The 20,620-nt window shown below is 39.1% G+C and overlaps 1 protein-coding gene across 4 annotated transcripts in view; it reads left to right on the top strand.

The window, feature by feature from the left end:
- The window catches only part of LOC122092726 (two pore calcium channel protein 1A), a 111,882-nt gene extending 98,567 nt beyond the window's left edge, over positions 1-13,315 (top strand). For all 4 annotated transcript variants that reach the window (XM_042662967.1, XM_042662966.1, XM_042662965.1 and 1 more), the window contains 4 exons: positions 3,809-3,886; positions 5,478-5,512; positions 5,618-5,728; positions 13,078-13,315. In XM_042662967.1, the coding sequence (XP_042518901.1) occupies positions 3,809-3,886; positions 5,478-5,512; positions 5,618-5,705 (201 nt within the window). In that variant the 3' untranslated portion in view covers positions 5,706-5,728; positions 13,078-13,315. The remainder of the gene's footprint in view (positions 1-3,808; positions 3,887-5,477; positions 5,513-5,617; positions 5,729-13,077) is intronic.
- Positions 13,316-20,620: the final 7,305 nt, after the last annotated feature.

Here is a 20,620-nt window from a genome sequence, read left to right as displayed (position 1 = left end):
ATGAATAAATAATTCATTACAAGAGGAGAAGAATATACAAGGGGGGAAAAAAGGGGGTGGAGGCTTAAGCCAACAAGGAAAAGCCAGCCCGAGGGGAACTACAAACAGAAACAAAAGAGTTCAATTGGGTCCAAAACTGGAACAAAAAAGGGGGCTTCATCTACATCACGCGGGATTGATGAGGTCTACCTGCAGGTTCCAAGAACAGATGATGTGGGAGCTTTTTGGGGATTTAGGGACAGGATGGGGATGAAGGGCATGAAGGCCGTGGACTTTAGAGGTAACATCAAAGTAGATAGTTTTCCAAATCATATCCGGAGATCTAGATTTTGGGGTCCATTTACGAATGGTACGTTCCATCCAAAGATGGTTGATAGTAGCACAGAAAGCAAGTTTGGTGAGAGTGTCACAAATGGAAGGACCAGGCCAAATACATTCTCTATCAAAAGGGAGGATAGGTCCGGAATTCAGCCAGCAATTGGAGAGCACCAAATTCCTAACAAGGGAGTAGAAGGGGCAAGAGAAAAAGAGGTGGGAGATATCTTCAACACCTGAGATATAAAGACAACAGGAAGGATTGACAAGGATAAGGCGGTGAATGAGAAAGGATTGGGTGGGAAGGCAGTTGGATAGGCATCTCCGAAGGGTGAAGCCGTGGTGAGAAATGTGACCCTTAAACCAGACCAATCTATGCCATGGGACAGGCAAGGAAGGGTTTCTAATGTGGGACCAAGCAGAGGTAGAAGAGAAGATTCTATTGGGGGAGGGAAGCCAACTGCATTTGTCATCTCTATCTCTATGACCAGAGGGAGAGGGGGGAGAGAAGACCAGATGTCTGCAAGAGGAGGAGAGGAGGATGGGGGGAACCAACCACTAGGGGAGAGGATAGAGGAGACTAGAGCATTGGCAGGGAGAGAGGAGTAGATAACTCTGGGAGTTAGAAGATGGGATAGGATACACGACGGGTCCCAGGGATCCTTCCAAAGGGAGGTGGACTGACCATTTCCAATGGAGTGGGAAATGGTAGTGAGAGCAATGGGTCTATGCTTATGAATCTTTCTCTAGATCTAGGAAGCATCAGAGTTGGATGGGGCTGTCCAAAGTGACCAAAGTGAATCCAATTAACCCAAATGCTTTTGTGTTTGGACACAATTTTCTAGATAAGCTCAAGGACACCAACCGAATTGGCATCCTTAATTCTTCTGATCCCTAATCCTCGTTCTTCTTTAGAGAGATAAGACTTTCTTCCAGTTGAGAGGCCTAAGGAATCTGGAGGACTCAGAGCCTTTCCAGAGGAAGGAGCAGAGAATTCCCTCAAAAGACTTAATCACAGAAGCAGGGAGGATGAAGTTACCAGTCCAGTAGAGATACATAGATTGGAGGACTGATCTGATCAAGGTGAGATGGCCAAAAAAATAAAGGATCTTACCTTTCCATAGCTGAAGCTTTTTCCTGAGCTGGTCAAGCAAGGGGGAGCAATGGTGAGCAGAAATCTTGGAGGAAATTAAAAGAAGGCCCATATATTTGACTGGCAAGGAACCCAGGGGGGTGCCCGAGATGGCACGAAGGGTTTCCTTGGCCTCAGGAGAAAGACTAGAGAGAAAGATATTGGACAGAAGGAGGTTGATTTTGAGACTTGAAAGGGCTTCAAAGTTGTGAAGAGTGGACATGATGGTGGAGATGGAAAGAGGATCGGCGTTGGAGAAGATCGTGATATCATCAGCAAAAGCCAAGTGGGAGAGGAGGAGAGCTTTGCACTTGGGGTTAGGGAGATGAGATGGATGTCAGTGGTAAATTGGATGGAGCGGGAAAGGATTTCTAGGGAAAGGGAGAAGGGGGGAGAAGAAATATAAGTATGGATCCAGTGAACAAAGGAGGCTGGGAAGGCCATTTGGATTAGAACATTCGAGATGAAGTCCCAACTAATTGTGTCAAAAGCTTTGTGGATATCAATCTTGAGGAGGGTAGCCGGGGAGTGGTTTTTGCTATCAAAACCCTGGACAATCTCATGACAAATGATGATATTGTCAATGATGCTCCTACCCGCAATGAAGGCAGATTGGTTGGGGCTGACAAGGGAATCAATGACATTTTGACTTCTGTAAGGATTTTGGCAATAAATTTATAAAGAAGATTGCAGAGAGAGATGAGTATGAAATCATTCATAGAGACCGCACCTTCTATTTACGGGATGAGGCAAAGGAAGGTATGGTTAATCTTTCCAATTTGGTTTGGATTGTAGAAGAAACTATGCACAGCCAAAATGAAATCATTGCGGATGTTATTCCAGCATGTGGAAAAGAAGCCCATGCTGAAACCATCAGGGCCCGGGGCTTTGTTGGCCTTGTGAGAAAGGATTGCTGAAAGGATTTCTTCCTCACTAGGGATGGATTGGAGGAAGGGGAGGAGCTCATTGGGGACAAACTTGTTGGGAAGATTGGGGGGATGAGGGGCGGAGGGGTGGTGGAGGGAGTGAAGATCCTTTGGAAATGGGCGATAGTCTCGGCCTTGATGAGATCAGGTAGGGATAGTGTTAACTAGGGGTGTCAATTCGTGGCCTGACCCGACTAAACTGACCGCGACCGACCATTTATAGACCGGCCCGGCCCGGACCGTTTATTAAACGTGTCGGGCTTGAGCCCGGCCCGTTTATAAATGGTCGGTCTCAGTTTTGCTAATTGGACCATCGGGCGCCCGACCGAGACCGACCGAACAACGCCCGACCGAGACCGGCCTATTGTGCACCGACTTGGCCCGACCCTTTAATGATTGTAAAATACCTATTTTACCCCCCAAATTAAAGAATAAAAACTAAAAAGTAAAGACATGTTCACATTTTAAATAATGGTTATATTTGGTATCATTTATTGATTTATTTTTATTTTTTTGGGCTTGCATGAGTGGGCCGGAATATAAGAGCACATTTTAAAGAGGGCCCGTTTAAAAATCAATTAAAGCCCGTTTAACATTAAACATGTCCGTAGCCCGGTTAAGGCCCACTAAAACCCGATTAAGGTAGCCCGATTATAACCCGAGGCTGACCGACCGAATATAAAGTGTACCATGCCCTCAATAACTAAGCCCGATTAGTTAAATGGGCGGACACGGTGTAGCCTTTGAAAGTCTTCAAGACCGATTAAGCCCGACCGAAACCGGACCGGCCCGACCCGACCGGTTGACACCCCTAGTGTTAACATTATTCCTAGCTTTCAGAGAGTGGTGGAAATAAGCCGAATTAGAGTCCCGCAGCTCAAGCCATTTGATGTGGGCTTTTTAATGGAGAAAGCATTTCTCTTGATCATATGAAATTCAGTCTTTACTCTTTATCTTATCAATGAACAGAATTCAATCACCATTTCATGATTGCAAATTTCAATTTTACTGATGTATATTCAAGAAAAAAGTCATGGAAAAATTCAAGTAATTACTCTGTTTATATGTCATTGATGGAGTGCACTATTGTTTTAATGACGTAGTAAAGGAAATATTTGAAAGATGTTCGAGTGCCCATATTGGTAGTATTATCCCAGTTTCTAAATATTATTGTTGGATACCCACCAAACTTGTTCTATCTTGTAATGGTCCTCGTGATGTTCTTAGAGTTACAATCAATACATTGCATACAACACAATGTTAGCTATCAAGGAATAAATATATATTCTTCCTGAATATATATTAATTTTCTGTATGATGCAATTCTATGAACCTATTATTGTTAAAATGCAGGTTTCATTAAACTCATTCATTCCATTTGATTTCTTATAAACAACGACAATAAACATTCTCTTTTGTCATTTTATTTTTTCAGGTCGTAGCTTTTGTTTTGGAGGCATTTTTTGCAGAGATGGAACTTGAAACCGGAAATGAATGTGATCAGGTTGGCAAGGTTTGTACCATATGATAAACTTACACATCACCCTTTGACAGAAGAATGACAATTGACAGTAACCACCATAAAAGAGCCAACCCTTTCCATTGATGTGAAAATCCTTAAGAATTAATGCTTTATTGTGAATATCATGTGTCATTATTCATTGAGTCAATTTTTCTAATCATCAACTGCAATAACAGAAAAAGAATACCCCCTTTGTTCCACTATGATTGTTCATTTTGACAAATCTCACTCTTATGTAAGTTAGTTGTGACATTATTTACCTACCAATTTTATTCAAAGACTCAAAATTATCCCTCAGTGACCACTTTATTGTGCATTTGATTTTTCTTCTTAAGTTTTAATTGAACATGAAAAAGGATGATTTGGGAATGTGAATCAATGCATTAAATACTACAATGCACAAAGAATTTGGCATATAGAAGAACCCCAAGGAGGAATTTTTTGCAGGGCAGAACAAGTACCCAACTGATGAAACTTATCTCTACCAGGAAAAAAAAAATAAAACTGCTGAAACTTAGGAGGTTCCTGTTTTACTTCTAATTTTTGAAGCTTTTTGTATATTTTACTTTCCCCTTTCTTAAAGTATATTCATCTTGACTAGATGTTTCTCTATTCTCATTTTCTTGGGAAGAAGTAGAGATCATCACATTGTGATGCTGACTTGTGATATTACATTGAACTTTAGAATTCTAAGGTTCTATCTGTTTAGACATACATCTTCTGTTACCAGCAGATCACTTTGTAAATAAGTTTTATCATTATCCCTGGTTGTGTTGCATTGTGCATGAACGCCTGTACTTCAGATTGATAACTCATGTGAAAAGGTATAAATTACAGGGAAATGCTGCATAGTTTTGGAAATTTTGATTAATTGAATTGTTCTTGTAGTGGAGGGATGTTCTTTAGAGAAACAGAGAACATGGTATTTTGAGGAATGACCAGTGGTCAGTGTAATTTAACAAGGACTTATCATTCTATTTCATGATTCTGATTTTAGTAATTCTTCTCTTCGAAAGAAGATAAAACTGATATCTTTGAATTACCGCCAATTTTCTCCCCTTCCCTTTTCTTTGGAAGAAGCTGATGATATTGTGCACTACAGGGGGTACATTTTGTTGAGACGGTTACTAATTTCATATAGATTTTATTTTCTTCGTAATAAAAAATATACGTTGGGCCCTTTGGGGGAGAGGGGGAGTGGGGACCTAGGATGTCGTTTTGAACACCTTTTCTAACTCATATGACTCCATGACAATTATCCATGGTTGCAGTCAAGCACTATCTTAGTTAATTTCACTAATTCTTGTCCATTGTTATTTGACACAGTTATGGTTCATTCACATTAACATCTAATTGAAGAAAGGATCTGACGAATCCAATAAGCAGATAGTTATATAAGTGAAACAAAACAGCTTAAAAATTCGCAGTAAAAAGATTTTGTCTCATTCCCCATGTACAAGAGTTGAGTCGAAGTAGCAAATATTGTTTACGGTTATCATGATGTTCAATCCATTATAGATACTCCCATATATGAGTTTTTGCTCACTCTCAAGTCTGAATCATATAGATTTCTTTGATCCAGGAAGCAGGGAGGAAGGGCAGGCCACGATATGTTGGGTAGATATTGTTCTTCTGCCCATTATTTGGACCAAAATAATCATTTCTTCAGTTTCAGTCCCACAAAGTTGATTCTAACATATTTTCCGTATAAATGTCTTGCAGGTCAAAAACACGGAGTCAAAGGGTTGATGCTCTTCTTCATCATATGTTGAGTGCAGAGCTAAGTCAAACTCAATGCCCCAATCCTTAGGCTTTACTCACGCTTGTTTTCTGGTAATCTGATTTACAAATCTCTACTTAATTTTAATTTGTTGAGACGCTTGAAGCTTTGCTTTACAATAATTTTTCATGACTGTCAAGAGTATGATTTTTTTGAGGGAATTTTATATTGGGATATTTTTGTTACGTGTTATATTACAAAGTGTATACGTGCCTATCCGATAAAAATAGGGTGGGAGAATAATTCATGATAGCTCCATCTATAGTTTTCAGGGCCTCACCGAGGCCACAAGGCAATTTTCGTGATCTAAGGTGACTGGTCGCCTTGTTGCCTGCTTAAGTGTGACATCCAGTGGGAAAACGAGGGGAAAAGGCAAAAAGTCTGGTTGATTCATTGAAAAAAAAAAAAAAAAATCCAGGGAAGATAATGTGTCTGCAGCTTGGTAATAAATTCATTTATTCATCCAAAAAAAATGTGACTGCTAGTCCCGGGGAAGCAAAAGTAGCAGCAGCGACAACCGCTACTGGAGAACTGCCACCACCATAACTGCTGGAGAAGAGGAAAAAGAACCCGGAAAAGAAGAAAGAAGAAGAAGCACCAGTAGCGACCAGTCAGTCATCATCGTCGCCCTTGCTAAGGAGGACAAGGAGAAGAGAGACTATTGCATACACGTCATTTGATCATTGAAATGACTCGCAGGTGTGAGGGTGACGGCTCAGACTCGCAGATGTGAGTGAGGGCAATGGAAAAAAGAAACAAACAACTTTTACTACTCTAGCAAGGAAATAATATCCTAGTTTAATTAGGAAACTACTAACAAGTCAAATCTAATCTAAGCAACCACACAAGGACACGCAAGAGGGGAGAAACCTCTCATATCATGGAACTGCCAATATACTTTCTTAACACTCCCCCTCAAGCTATAACATATAGATTATTCATGCTCAGATTGGAACATCATTTTCTAAACCAATGACTAGATAAGGGTTTGGTAAACGCATCATCAAGTTGGTCTATTGAAGCAACAAATGGAGTGATAATTGACTTCTTAATGACAAAATCTCACACATAGAAGACAATCGACTTCAATGTGCTTGGTTCTCTCATGAAAAACTGGATTGCTTGCATTTTACATAGAATCTTGATTATCGTAAAACATTTTCGCAGGCCAAGTAACCAGAAAACCCAACTCTGGAAGTAATGACTTTAACCACATTAACTTTGTTACAGTATGAGTCATGGCTCGATGCTCAGCCTCAGCTCTTTGCGACTGTGGTGTGTTTCTTACATCACTAAGTGACAAGATTATCATCCATAAATGTGCAATATCTTGTGGTTGATCTCCTGTCAACATCAACACCTGCTCAATCAGCATCAAAGAATCCAACTAAATAAGCACTTGCATGAGGACGATAGATGAGCCCTTCCATGGAGCTCCCTTTAAACACTTCAAATTATAATAGGTGGTCCCCTAGTGAATCTTCTTTGGAGATTGCATGACCTAACTAACAACACCAACAACAAAGGCTATGTATGGTCTAGTGACAGTAAGGCAGATAAGTTTTCAGTTGAGAACCAGAGGTTTGAGAATGATTTGGCATGTTAGTAATAGAGGTCATGTTTATTTATAAGAGGAGTTACAACCAAATAGGAAAGTAGGGTATCGTTGACTAAGCGTCCCTATCTACAACTACTATAGTAAATAGTAAAAGACCCAAGGTAAAATTAATTACGGTCATCTCGACACTTCCCCTCAAGTTGGTGCAAATCTATCGTATATGCCCAACTTAGAGACAAGAGGATGAAGTGCCTTACTGAGAACAGCCTTGGTAAACACATATGCTAACTGATTTCCAGAACTAACAAAGGGTATGTAGGTTACCCCTTAATCAAGATTCTCTTTGATAAAGTGCCTATTGATCTCAATATGCTTCATCCGTCATGCTAGACAGGATTGTGAGCTATACTGATGGCTGCCTGATTGTCACAGTACAGCCGCATAGGGTTTTCACAAGCAACACCTAGATCGCATAAAAATAGACTCTTAAGCCACGTCAGTTCACAAATCCCCTGGGCCATGGCGCAATACTCAGCTTTTGCAATGGAACAAGACACAATAGGTTTTTCTTACTACGCCAAATGACTATATTTCCCCCAGGAAAGTAATAATATCTAGACGCAGATCGTCAGTCATCCACAGATCCAGCCTAATCAGCATCAATGAAAGCTTCTATGTTCAAGTGCCCACTTTTTTAGAAGAAAATACCTTTCCTAGGAGAAGACTTCAAATATCTCAAAATGTGATACACAGTATCAAGATGAGATGCATGGGTATCATGGAGGAAGCGATTAACAATTCCTACAACATAAGCAATAATAGGCCTAGTATGGGACAAATAAATCAGTCTGCCAACAAGTCTCTGATATTGTTCTTTATAGACCGATTCACCCACTGAGCTATTGAGTTGATGGTTGACTTCCATGGGAGCATCTGTAGGCTTACAACCAAGCATACTAGTCTCACTAAGGAGATCTAACACATACTTCCTCTTGGATATGAAGATACCCCTGTCAAACCGTGCAACTTCGATCCTAAGGAAATACCAAAGAGGCCCCAAATCTTTAGCTTCAAATTCTACTGCTAATAGGACTTTGAGATTAGAAATCTTCTCATCATTGTTCTCAGTAATTACTATATCATCAACATAGATGATTAGAGCCATAATCTGGTTACCTCCTCGCTCGATGAATGGGGTATGATCTATTTGACTTTGTTTGTGCCCAAAGCCTTCCATAGCTCTTGTGAACCTGCCAAACCATGCCCTGGGAGACTATTTGAGGCCATACAATGACTTTTTCAACTTGCAAACACGACCTAGAGTGGATGAAGATGCAAACCCAAGAGGATCATCCATATAGATTTCCTCTTCAAGATCCCAATTGTGAAACACATTCTTGATGTCCAACTGTTGGAGATTCCATCCCAAATTGGCAGCAATGGATAACATTGCCCTAACAGAGACTCATCTTTGCAACAGGTGCAAAAGTTTCTTGGTAATCAATCTCATAGGTTTGGGTGAAACCTCCAGCTACCAAGTGTGCCTTGTACCTCTCAACAGCCCCATCTGCCCTTTTGCTTTACCTTAAAGACCCATTTGCACCCAACAAACTTCTTCCTTTGAGGAGGAGGGACAACTTCTTAGATACCACTTTTGTTTGATGTTGACATTTCCTTAACCATAGCAGCTTTCCACTTCGGATCATTGATAGCTTCTTTCCAACCCTGTGGAACAGACACAGAAGACAACGAAGCAACAAAAGCCTTATAGGAGGGAGATAGTGACAAAATGGGAAATGGGGTGTTGGGTACAGGAATGAACTTCCTTTCTAACAACAACAGGAAGATCATCCACTAAGGTAGCAACAGTTACAATATCAAGGAAGGGAAGGCTCTAAGGGAGCAACAGGATTATTAGAGACAATATCAAGTATGGGAGAAGTATTACTTGATACTGGTAGATCATATGGAGGTTCTTTAGGGGGGTACGGTTGGTCATTAATGGTGTCTTTTTCCTTGGATCTCCGAGTATAGTGATCTCATCTCTTACAAGATGATTTGGCTGATCTGGTGGCTCCCCCTAAACAGGAGATGTGCCTTGAATTGGGGACATATCAATAACTAGTAAAAGCTCTTCCTTAAAACTCTCTCCCTGAAGAGGTCACATGAAATATGTTTTGGACTTATGAAAGGTGACATACAATTGGAAAGTAGGAGGATAATAACACTTACACAATTATGCCCCTTTTAAGAGACCGAGTAACCAAGAAAGACACACCGTAGGGCACAAGGATCAAGTTTAGACCGAGAAGAAAGCAGACACACCCACATACCTCGGGAGGGAGGCTTGAAGCAATAGGAGGATCAGTGAGAAACAAAATGGGTGGCTTAAAATTAAGCACACTAGAAGGGACCCGGTTTATAAGGTGGGCAGCAGTGAGAACCACATCACCCCAGAGGTATATGGGAACATCAATAGCAAACATGAGAGCCCGAGCGACATTAAGGAAATGTCGGTTCTTGTACTCAGGAATCTCATTCTGTTTAGGTGTTCAAACACAAGAGAGGTCGGGGAGAGAATGCCATGAGAGTCAAGGTATGTCTGAAAGGTGCTATCTATATACTCTGTGCCATTATCACTCTGAAGGGCCTAGACAATGGCACTAAACTGTGTCCGAATCATGGCTTGGAAAGACTGAAAATAAGAGAAAGCATCAAACTTACTACGCAAAAGATACACCCACGTAAGACAAGTACAATTATCAATATAAGTAATAAACCAATGAAAGCCATTCCTATCAACTACCCTGAAAGGACCCCATAAATCAGAATGAATAATTGAAAATAGAACATTACTTTTATTATCAGTAGGGGATAATATGTCAGTGTATGTTTAGAAAATTCACATACATCACATTTATGTTGTTCCAAACCACAATGTTTAATTAAAGCAGAATACCTGCAATGTAAAATATGGAAGAAAGGGTGTCCTAAATGGCAGTGTCAGCTGAAGTTGAGAGAGAGAGTTGTCCAAGCGGAGAGTATGTGCTGCAACAGGAGGAGGCATTATCAGATGGAGAAAATCCAAGTAGTAGAGCCCATCACCAACCCGAGCATACCCAATCGTTGCACCCGTTTCTAGATCCTGAAAAAGGCAATAAGTAGAGAAAAAATGAATAAAACAATTTTACTCCATAGTTAGTGATAAAAAAAATGGGAAGTAAATTAGCATATAATTTAGGGACATACAATACAGTGGGGAGAGAAATAATGGAGGAATAGGACACAAAACCTTTACCAGTGATAATGGACAAGGAACCACCAGCAACACATAGCTTAGCTTAGCCCGATCAGAACAAAGATTATAAGTACGGAAGACCTCAAAGCTACTTGTCATGTGATTTATTAGTACCCAAATCAAGTAACCATAAGGGAGAAGTAGAGGAAAAAACAAAAAAGCTACCTGATTGACCAAGACTGGACATAGGAGAGGGAGGAAGAAGAGTGCCCGACTATGCCATTAAGTTGCTTGAGGGTAGCCATTTGATCCAGAGAGAACAATGAAGTAGTTGGTGTATTGTCAACAGCTTCAAATAGATGAATGAGCCTAGGGGCCTTGTTTTCTAGGTTTGCTATTACGCACACCTTTGGGACAACCATGGAGCTCCCAACAAGTTTCTCGAGTATGATGATGGTGACCACAATAATCACATTGAACAGTCTCACGAGGAGGGGTTAAGTCCTTTAGAGGAGTCCTCAATAGTGAGTAGCAAGGAATGCATATCAAATATGAATTGTGGGGGGCATCATAACACAGCGACGATGAACCTCAGGCGAAACCAAACTATCTGCCTGGAGGAGAATCGGAAAAGTGTCACAGTCCAGATTCTACTCCCTGACCTGATCATACTCAGGATTGAAACTTGTTAGAAAGTCATATGCCCGTTCCATTTCACGCTCCTTCTGAAAGTTACTGGCATCAACAGGGCATACCACAGGGACCGGGTATATGACTTTCTGAGACCTGCTGGAAAGTCATTTACCGTTCGATTTCATGCTCCTTCTGAAAGGTACTGGCATCCGTAGGGCATACCATAGGGACTAGGTGATAGAAATCTAGCTGTTTCCACAATGTGCATAAGGTGGAATAATAAGCAATAAGAGACAATCCTTTCTAAGTGGTGAGAGGAGGAAGAAGAGAAACCATGTAACCGTATTAACGTTTATTAACAAGCAATGACATAGGAGGAGGAAGAAGAGAAACCGAGATTGCTAGAGCTCTCAGTATCGTGCTCTAGCAGTCTACCTTCAATCAATCAATATATATATATATACACAATTCAAAAGTAATTACAATGGAAAAAGGAAACAAACAACTTGTACTACTCTAACAAGGAAACAATATCCTAGGCTACTAAGGAGACTACTAACAAATCAAATCTAATCTAACCAACCACACACAAGGAGACTCATGAGGAGAGAAACCACCCATATTGTGGGCACAATACCCCTTTGTGGGTCCAATATACTTTCTTAACAGAAGTAATAAAGGAGAAATGAATAATAAGGAAAGTGGGGTTAAGGGAATTAATTAAACTGAATAAAGGAGGGGGAACCAGCATCGTCTTCGACCTTGGATGACCTACAATGGCTGAAATCCAGCACTTTTTGAAGGAGAGAACATTGACAAGTCTCTACTGGTCGTGAAATTTTAGAGGAAGGTCCGTCTTGGGGAGGTGTTGGCACCAATCCACTTAGCTGAGATTCTCCTAACCTGTTGTGTTGTACTTATTTCCTCTTAGTCCCATCTAATCTACTTTCATCTCTTCCTTTCTTCCTCCAATTACGTGTGTTGATGTTATTGTTGTGGTTGTTATTTTTATTCATTTTATGGATCTTTGTCGCCGACCTCATTAAGTTGGGATAAGGCTGAGTTTGTTGTATTCTTCAACTATCTAAATTGTTGGATTGCAGACATAAGAATATGAAAATAAGAAGATTCTAACTAGGAAACAACCTCTTATGATCTGTAACGGAAAACAAACTCTAAAACTTGCTAATGTATCCAACTTTCTAAAATAAAATAAATTAAAAGATATTATCCTCCCTAATAAAATAAATTTCTAAAATCCTACTAGACACAAAACCCAATTGGACCTAGTTCATCTTGATATGAGTCTTCGACCGGTTCGTAATGGCCCAAGGCAGCCCAAGGCAGCGTCACTGCATCAGCAGCCGTTCTTATTCATAAAAGCATATGTCTCTAAGGTGACCCTATTTAGAGAGTGGTTTTTAGGCCAGTACTTGGATTACGAGGCAGCATCATTCTAAATTCATAAATAAAATCTACTTGCAAGCTAAGAAAACAGAGATTAGAAACTTAAAGAGGAATTTCTAAAACTAGTAACTTTCTTGTTTCAAAACTGAAACATAGACATAAGCTAGAGATTCAAAAAGTAGATACTAAAAAATCGAAATAAAGCTGTTTCCTGCTGGAATAAAAAAGAGAAATACTGCTAGAAGATCCCATTGTTAAGGTGATCAAGCCTTTTTCTTTTTGTATGGCAATCCCTTTTGTTAGATTGAATCCCAGTCCAGCTTATCCATATGAGGTAAAACTCCTATCCTTGTGAGGATGTAACATTCCTGATTCCCTTGTTTTGGTTGACCAAGATTCTCAGTTTCTCATTTCTACACTGCTATGCTTTCTCCTTCCCCAAACACCTCCCCTTTTAATGGTTGGTTATTGGTTGTAGTGTCAGAGTATTCTAGGTTATGATAAAGTAATTTGTATTATTTATGTTGTATTCCCGTTGTACTCTAATGCAATTACTTTCTTCTCAGGTGGCTACTTGAATCAATGTGTGCTCCTAATCTTTATCTTGGCCATGTTATTTCTTAGCATACTGGCTGTATCACTGAAACAGCGATAGATAAAGAATAACAATTTACTTTTATGTAAATGTGCATATGTAATTTTCTTCCTGTGATGGAGCTTTCTACTCCTTCATTTGTATCATATTATTTGATGGGCATGTAGTTTCTGTGTATGGCGACGTTAAAAAGAAACAGTTTGGGTGTTCTTATAGTGTTTATTTTTTACAGTAATAATCTTCATAATCTAGGACAACAGCCATTTGTTGGTAGAAAACTGACTTTCCAAATCCAGTAATCATCATGAAAACCATAGTAATAGTCGAAGACGACCCTAGTTATTCCTTGTATCATGATCAATTATGTAGAAACTTGTAGATAGGCAGTACATGTTGCTACAACGAGGGAACAAATCAGTCCTGTAATGGACCATCAAAACAGGGATCAAATGAAGAGCAATTACCAGTTATTATACTCTGATACCATGTAATAGTATTAAAGTTTATTAACAAGCAATCACATAGGAGGATGAAGAGAAACCGAGACCGCTAGAATTCCCAGTATCGTGCACTAACAGTCTCCCTTTAATCAGTCTATATATATATATATAATCACAATTTTCCTGGATTTTGGTGTAAATCGATTCTGTTATCTGGTATCAGAGCCACGGTGGTGGTAAATTCTGTTTATTTTGTTTCGTAGATTTCTTTTCTTTTACGTTATCAATTTACTTTAGTCTTTGTTAGTGTATAAGCCTTTGGACTTTTGGGAGGAATGACAGAAGAGAGTGTAAGACAATATTTGTGCCCAAATTAAGTTGGAAATACCCCTTCAAATGACTAGATCTAGGAGGTTACCCCTAGTTTAAGATATCTCAGACAATGAATCGTTTATCTCGCTCCATGTCCATGAGATCGGCAAGTGAGGCGAGCACAAGTTCTAATGTGTTCCATTATGATGAACAAATAACAAGCATAGACAAAAAACTTCAAAATTGGGACATGTCAAAGATTTCTCAAAAGGAAGTTTACCAAAATGACTAGTAAACATATTTTGAAACCATCAAAATTGTTGAACAAACCATAAATTTCACAAATGAAACTCAAGAAATTACCCTTTTTGATCCTAGGTCTTTACAAGACCATCTCAAAAATAATTATATCCATATTGGCCTTATTCAGGTGGCCATCAAACCCCTTCACAGAGAAGGCCTTAACACTTTTATGTTATTGGCCCTTCGTGACCAAAGATTTTTAGACTTCAATGATTCTCTTCTAGGAGCCATCGAAACCAGTCTTTGTTATGGTTCTGTCCATTTTAATGTTTTCCCGGACATGTCCATAGCACTTATTGATCCAAATATTTTAAAATCCCTCAAAATTAACCTTAAAACCCATGGATATAGAATGATGCATAGATCAATTCCTATTGCAGTCATTCACCGTATCAAATACAAACCTATGAAGACTGTCAAACCCAGAGCCCTAAAATGATCCCCTAAAGGACAAACCCTTTACCTTGAAACCGACTGTACTCAAAGACAAATTGTTTACCCCTGACTTGTTCAGTGGAAAGACATCACTTTCCCTGAAGAATGGAAACTACAAACTACTACACTATAGCCTCAAATCTCAAACACTAACATCCAGTCTATTTCCCAAACTATAGATGGATTAGTCACCCTCAAGTTTAATCGATAAATCCCCCCTCCAGTTTATCAAAATTTGAGGTCTTGCTCAGAAGCTTCGACCTCTTCCGAACCTTTTCATTGGATTCCTCCTCCTAGGACTCCACCTCCTAGTTCAAATCTCTCTGGTTTACACCAAAGCCAAAATATGGTCTACGGTACTTATGATATTTCATCATTTGTATGTGAACCTATCCACTCTGGGCAACAACAACAAACTGATCAAAACCAACCCCAATCTTCGACACCTTTTGAAGTAGTTCCACCCGAACGAAACTCAGGAGTCTACATGATTCAGGTTGATAATGAATACCAAATTGACAAACCCTTAGAACCGATTTTGAATCACCCAAAAATAAACAAAAACGCGATTGGTTCTTAAAAACCTTTAATCTTGAACAACAAGCTCAGATTAGAACAAATTGGTATAATTTTATGACAAACCTTAAAACAAATGTTTTCTTTTTTACATATTTTGATATTTATGCCCAAGATAATAACATAGATTACCCTTGGCATAACCAAATATGCACCCAAATTGCTTCTCATAAATCTTGGACCCTTAATTCCGGTCCAACCACAACTGCTATCCATCCTCCGGTGGAAAGCATCAAATATGCTTTTAAAAATACAGAGATAATCGCTTCTCCACTCAAAGTAGCTAAACAAGAAGACCCGAACCGAAAACAAATTGAACAATTAAATTTTACAAATTTAAGTCTTCAAATCATAGGTGATCAACTTTCACGAGTTGAATGCCTTATCCAACCTAAATCAATAGCCTCATCATCCATGACTCCGGCTCCGGTTCCTTCTTCAACTCCACTTTTCAAACCTTATAATATTCCTATACAACAATAAAAATTACTTGACAAATCTTATATACTCGATCAAATTAATCATCGTCTCACTTCTTTAGAAGCCCCTCAAACACCAGTTCAAAGCCAACTAACTGCTGAATCTACCAATCGTAGTGGTGTTCGCACCATTAAAAGATATTCTTCGGACTCTTCCTCTGATTCAAGAAATGAGTCTGATGTTTTTTCTCAAATTAATCAGATTGGTCAAAGTTCTACACAAAACCCAACCTTCCCTGACCTTCAAATCGAAGCAAGAGGAAGAACCCCTCAGGCTTCCTACCAAAGTGGCATCATCTATGAATGGAACATAGATGGTCTGTCCGAGCATAATCTCATGAACAAATTACAGGAAATGACTATGGTCAGCAATGCACATCGTATTCAAAATACTGAAGACAGTGCAGTTGCTACTTGTTTCTGGCTTTACTGGCCAACTCAAAGGTTGGTGGGATTATGTCCTGAATGACGATCAAAAAACAGAAATCTTAACTGCAATCCAAACTTCTCCTGACGGGACTCCTCTTCTCAACCATTTAGGTGAACCTATAGAAGATGCTGTGAATACCTTTATTTTCAGCATAGCAAATTACTTCTTAGGTAATCCTTCCTGTCTCAAAGATAGAACTGCCGAGCAATTATCAAACCTTAGATGCAAAAACTTCATGATTTCAAATTGTACAAAGACACCTTCCTAACCAAAGCTCTTACCAGACCTGATGCTAATCTTCCTTGTTTGAAAGAAAAGTTTCTTATAGGTCTTCTAACTCTTTTTTCTGAGAAAATTAAACAAAGACTTCACAAAGAAAATGATGGGATTATCCCATATGATCAAATGACTTACGACCAAATTATTAACTTAATTCATGAAGAAGGTTTAGTCCTTTGCACTGATATTAGGTTAAGAAAACAAATTAATAAAGAAAATAAATTTTACAAATGCGAATTAGGTGGGTTCTGTGAGCAATTCGGTTTTTCTCCCCTCATACCACCCACAAAACATAAACACAAATCTTCACGCAAATATTACAAGAATTTTTACAAATCTAAGAAATATGTTTCTCGCAAACCATTTACAACCCCGGAATTTTATCAAAAATCGTATTCAAAACCAAAATATAATAAATACAAGAAGTGTTTCAAGGCACCTAAAAATCAAAAGGATTTTAAACAAAACCCTGATTCTCAAGGATGCTTTAGATGTGGTAAGCCTGACCACATTGCCAAATATTTTCGAATATCCAAAAGAATTAATTCTTTACAAATATCTGAACAAGATAAGACTCGAATCCTTGCACTTTTTCAAAAAACTTCTTCTTCGTCCTCTGATGAAGAAACTTACAAACTGAACCAAGTTCAAGTCTCCTAGCACTCTATTTCTAGCTCAACTAATAATAAGAATTTCCAAATCTGTGCTTGTGATTCTTGCATTATTGGTTTATGTTGTGAAGAATGTGCTCCCAAATTGGTCCGAATGCTTAAAGCATTCCCCAAACAAATATTTTTGAGTTTATTAACAATCTGACAGACCCAGAACATAAGAAGGCCTGTTTAGGAAACCTTAAACAAAATATTTCTACACAAAATTCTCCTCAACCTTATAATCTCTAACAAATAATGCAAAAGTTTGAAAAAATATCAAAACCTTATGCTTTTGATCACTTCAGCAGAATCAAAAATCTTGAAACCACTACTGCAATTTTACAGCATGATATTAAAAATATTAAACATCAACTATCTTTTCTTAATCGACAACAAAACTACCAAGCCTCTACATTAACCAATGAACTAACTACAAATATTCCTTTCACAAATCCCTTTTCGGCTCAAGAAACATCTAATCTTGAAGCCTCTCTTAACCCTGAATCTCCTAGTTTTGTGTCTACCATTACTTGCCAAAATTGGTACATCCACATAACTTTGGTTATTAATGCTTCATTCAAATTCTCTACCATTGTCCTGGTTGATTTTGGAGCCCAGCTTAACTGCATCAACGAAGGCGCCATTCCAACCAAATTCTATGAACGAACGAATCAATGCCTAAACACTGCTAATGGGGTCTGGATTGAATGTCCAGTATAAACTTTCAAATACCCATGTCTGTAACAAAGGCCTTTGCCTTCCCCAAACTTTTATCTTAGCAAAAGATCTCGACCAAACGATAATTCTTAGCAAACCCTTTTTAGAAAAAATTAAGCCTTTCAAAATAACTCAAGATGGAATTACAACAAAATTTTAAGGACAAAATATTGTCTTCCCCTTTTTACAAGCTCAAACATCTGCTAACCAAAGTCTCAACAAAATTAAACAATTAAATTTCCTTAAAGCAGAACTTCTTCATCAAAGAATCTCTGAACAACTTAAAAATCCCAAAACCATTCACCAAATTAACCAAATCAAGTCCAAATTTGAGCTCAATCTTTGTTCTGATGTCCCTAATGCCTTTTGGCATCGCAAACAGCATATGGTTTCCCTTCCTTATGCTTCGGGTTTTTCTGACCTTCAAATCACAACCAAAGCCCGTCCGGCCCAAATGAACCAAACCCTTTTAGAAACTTGCAAGATTGAAATTAATGACCTCCTGTCCAAAAAGCTCATTCGGCCTAGTACTTCCCCCTGGAGTTGTATAGCTTTTTATGTTAATAAAGCTGCCGAAATTGAACGTGGCACTCCCAGGTTGGTTGTCAATTACAAACCTTTAAATGATGCCCTTCAATGGGTTCGATACTAGATAACAGGATCGATCTACACCAAAATTTAGGAAAATTGTGATCTCCTGGTTCCGTATGATGAGAAGAACAAGACCGGTATAATACCGTACTCCGATCCAACAAGGAGACTAACACTAAGATAGGTGCGATACCTTACTTAAAACTAAATCGTGCTGAATTAAAATAAATAAACAAAGCAAGACCATGAACTCAAAATAAGAACAGAAAATAAAGACTGAAAATTAGAGGCTGCTTAACTAGATCTATTTCCCAGAATCAAGAGGCACGACTGTAGGCTTTGATCTAAGGATATAACAAGACGCGAGCTGTATGCAAGATGCAAAAAATAATAATGTAATTTAAAAACTAAAATAAACTTTGCATATAATATTTGGAGATATTGATACAAGGCTTTGGGTAGGTTTGGGTTAAAAGGTTTGAGAAGAAGAAGGATGTGTTGATCTAAGTGAGAGCTTTGGAATTTGCTGGTGCTAACCTTTGAGGGTGATCGGACTTATAAGAGACGATCGGAACCTGGAGTGATTGTTTGAAGACCGACGGAGTACTTGGAAATCTGGCGGAGCTTGAACGATCTTTGCAGAACTCAGAGGGTGATGCTTCCTTGGGAGCCTCTCTCTCTTGATTCTAATTTTTACAAGTGATTTGGGAAATGAGGTAGTGCTCCTTTTATAATGCAAGGAAACACATTTGAATTACATTTGGATTTTCGGTGCATTTGGGTTTCATTAGCACTATTCTAATTTCATTTGAAACAGTACTAAATTACATTTCATTTGGTACTGTGCACTTGAATTTGGAATACTGTTTGAAGGCACTGTAGGCGTCGAAAGTTAGAGTTGATCTTGTCCTTTGATTTAGAATCTTCTATGATCGAACCACGGCATTCTACGTGTCAGGGACACTATTCTCCGTATTGGTTTGATCAAGGGTATTTGTACCATATTTATCTGAGCGGGTATTGGCCTGACTGTCCTTTAACCTGGGACAGTAACAGAACCTCCTTTCCTTAATAGGTTGTCCAAGGTTATTTGACTAGGTGAGTTTTCGACTTCACCGGTCGGGTAGTTTAAAACTGTCCTAGCAGATGTTAAGGACCAAATCAGGGTTTGATCGAAGAAGATTTTGATTTGGTGGTGGCCCGTCATGACTTGCGGGAGGTTACTTCTTTGAATTTGTTTGAAGATGATGCTTTTGAGCTGGTAGGCTATAGTCTGGGTCATCTTCATAGGGATCTTAGGCCATTTGCTGAGTGTGGCAATGGGCTAGCATAGAACCTTTGATAGAACTAAGACTGTAGGCGCCTTTGCTGGAGTCTTCTTCGTTTTCTGAGTCAGAACCGAGCTCAGCAAGGCATGCTCAAAGAGCTTCCTTTTCACTTTTGATGCTTAATTATGAGGATGCAGGGAGGGCTGGAACCGGTTTGAGGCCCGTAAGGCTTTGTATAAGTGTCATTTTTTCGCATTTGGAGACATCACAGTTGTCCCATCATTTGACGTTGAAGATCCGGCAAAGGACTGGAGCTACCCAGTCGGGAGTCTAGAAATCATAGATTTCATATTCCCATAAAAGTATCCATGCCAGACGACAATGGAGAAAAAATCAGAGGAGGTCAGGCTAGTGAAGATGTGGAGTGGAGTGTTGGCAAAATATTTGAAATGAATTTTGAATTTGTGGTGGAAAGATGTCAATCATAGGACCATATTGATCCCACCATCGAGGAAACCAGAGGGGAGTTTGGTTATTAAATTTGTAGTCAAAACAGAAGAACCAGGAATGGCGGTTGATTCTATTTTGAAAGCAGAAGGCTTTGTACCAGGCCTCTTGGTAATCAAAATATGTGTAACCAGGAGGATTGAAGGTATTTGGGAAAATTTTTGTGGTGAGAGGGTGATTGCCCCAGTCTTGAAAACTAAGAATTTTGCATATGGTTATAGTAGTGTGAGTAACCAAGGATTTGTCATTTTTATTAAAATTGAGTTTGAATCTGACAGAGTCAGTATCTACGAGAATTTACTCATAGAATTCCTAAGTTTTTACAGAGGAGGGGGAATGATAATGCCACCCTTGGAAGAAAATTCTTTAGGCAATATGAATTGGGGAATCCATATAATTTTGGAGAGATTCCTCAATAATAAAGAGGTCTTCTTCGAAAGGTTTTTCATGGTATTGGCTCTTTGGTTTGGAACCTTGGGCAGTTTGGAGAGGCTTAGCTTGGGTGGCTTGGAGGCTGGAACTGG

The sequence above is a fragment of the Macadamia integrifolia genome, chromosome 11 (assembly GCF_013358625.1).
Source record: "Macadamia integrifolia cultivar HAES 741 chromosome 11, SCU_Mint_v3, whole genome shotgun sequence".
Taxonomy (NCBI): Eukaryota; Viridiplantae; Streptophyta; class Magnoliopsida; order Proteales; family Proteaceae; genus Macadamia; species Macadamia integrifolia.
Note: the sequence above shows the minus strand (reverse complement) of the source record. Positions and strands in the feature narration are given on the sequence as shown.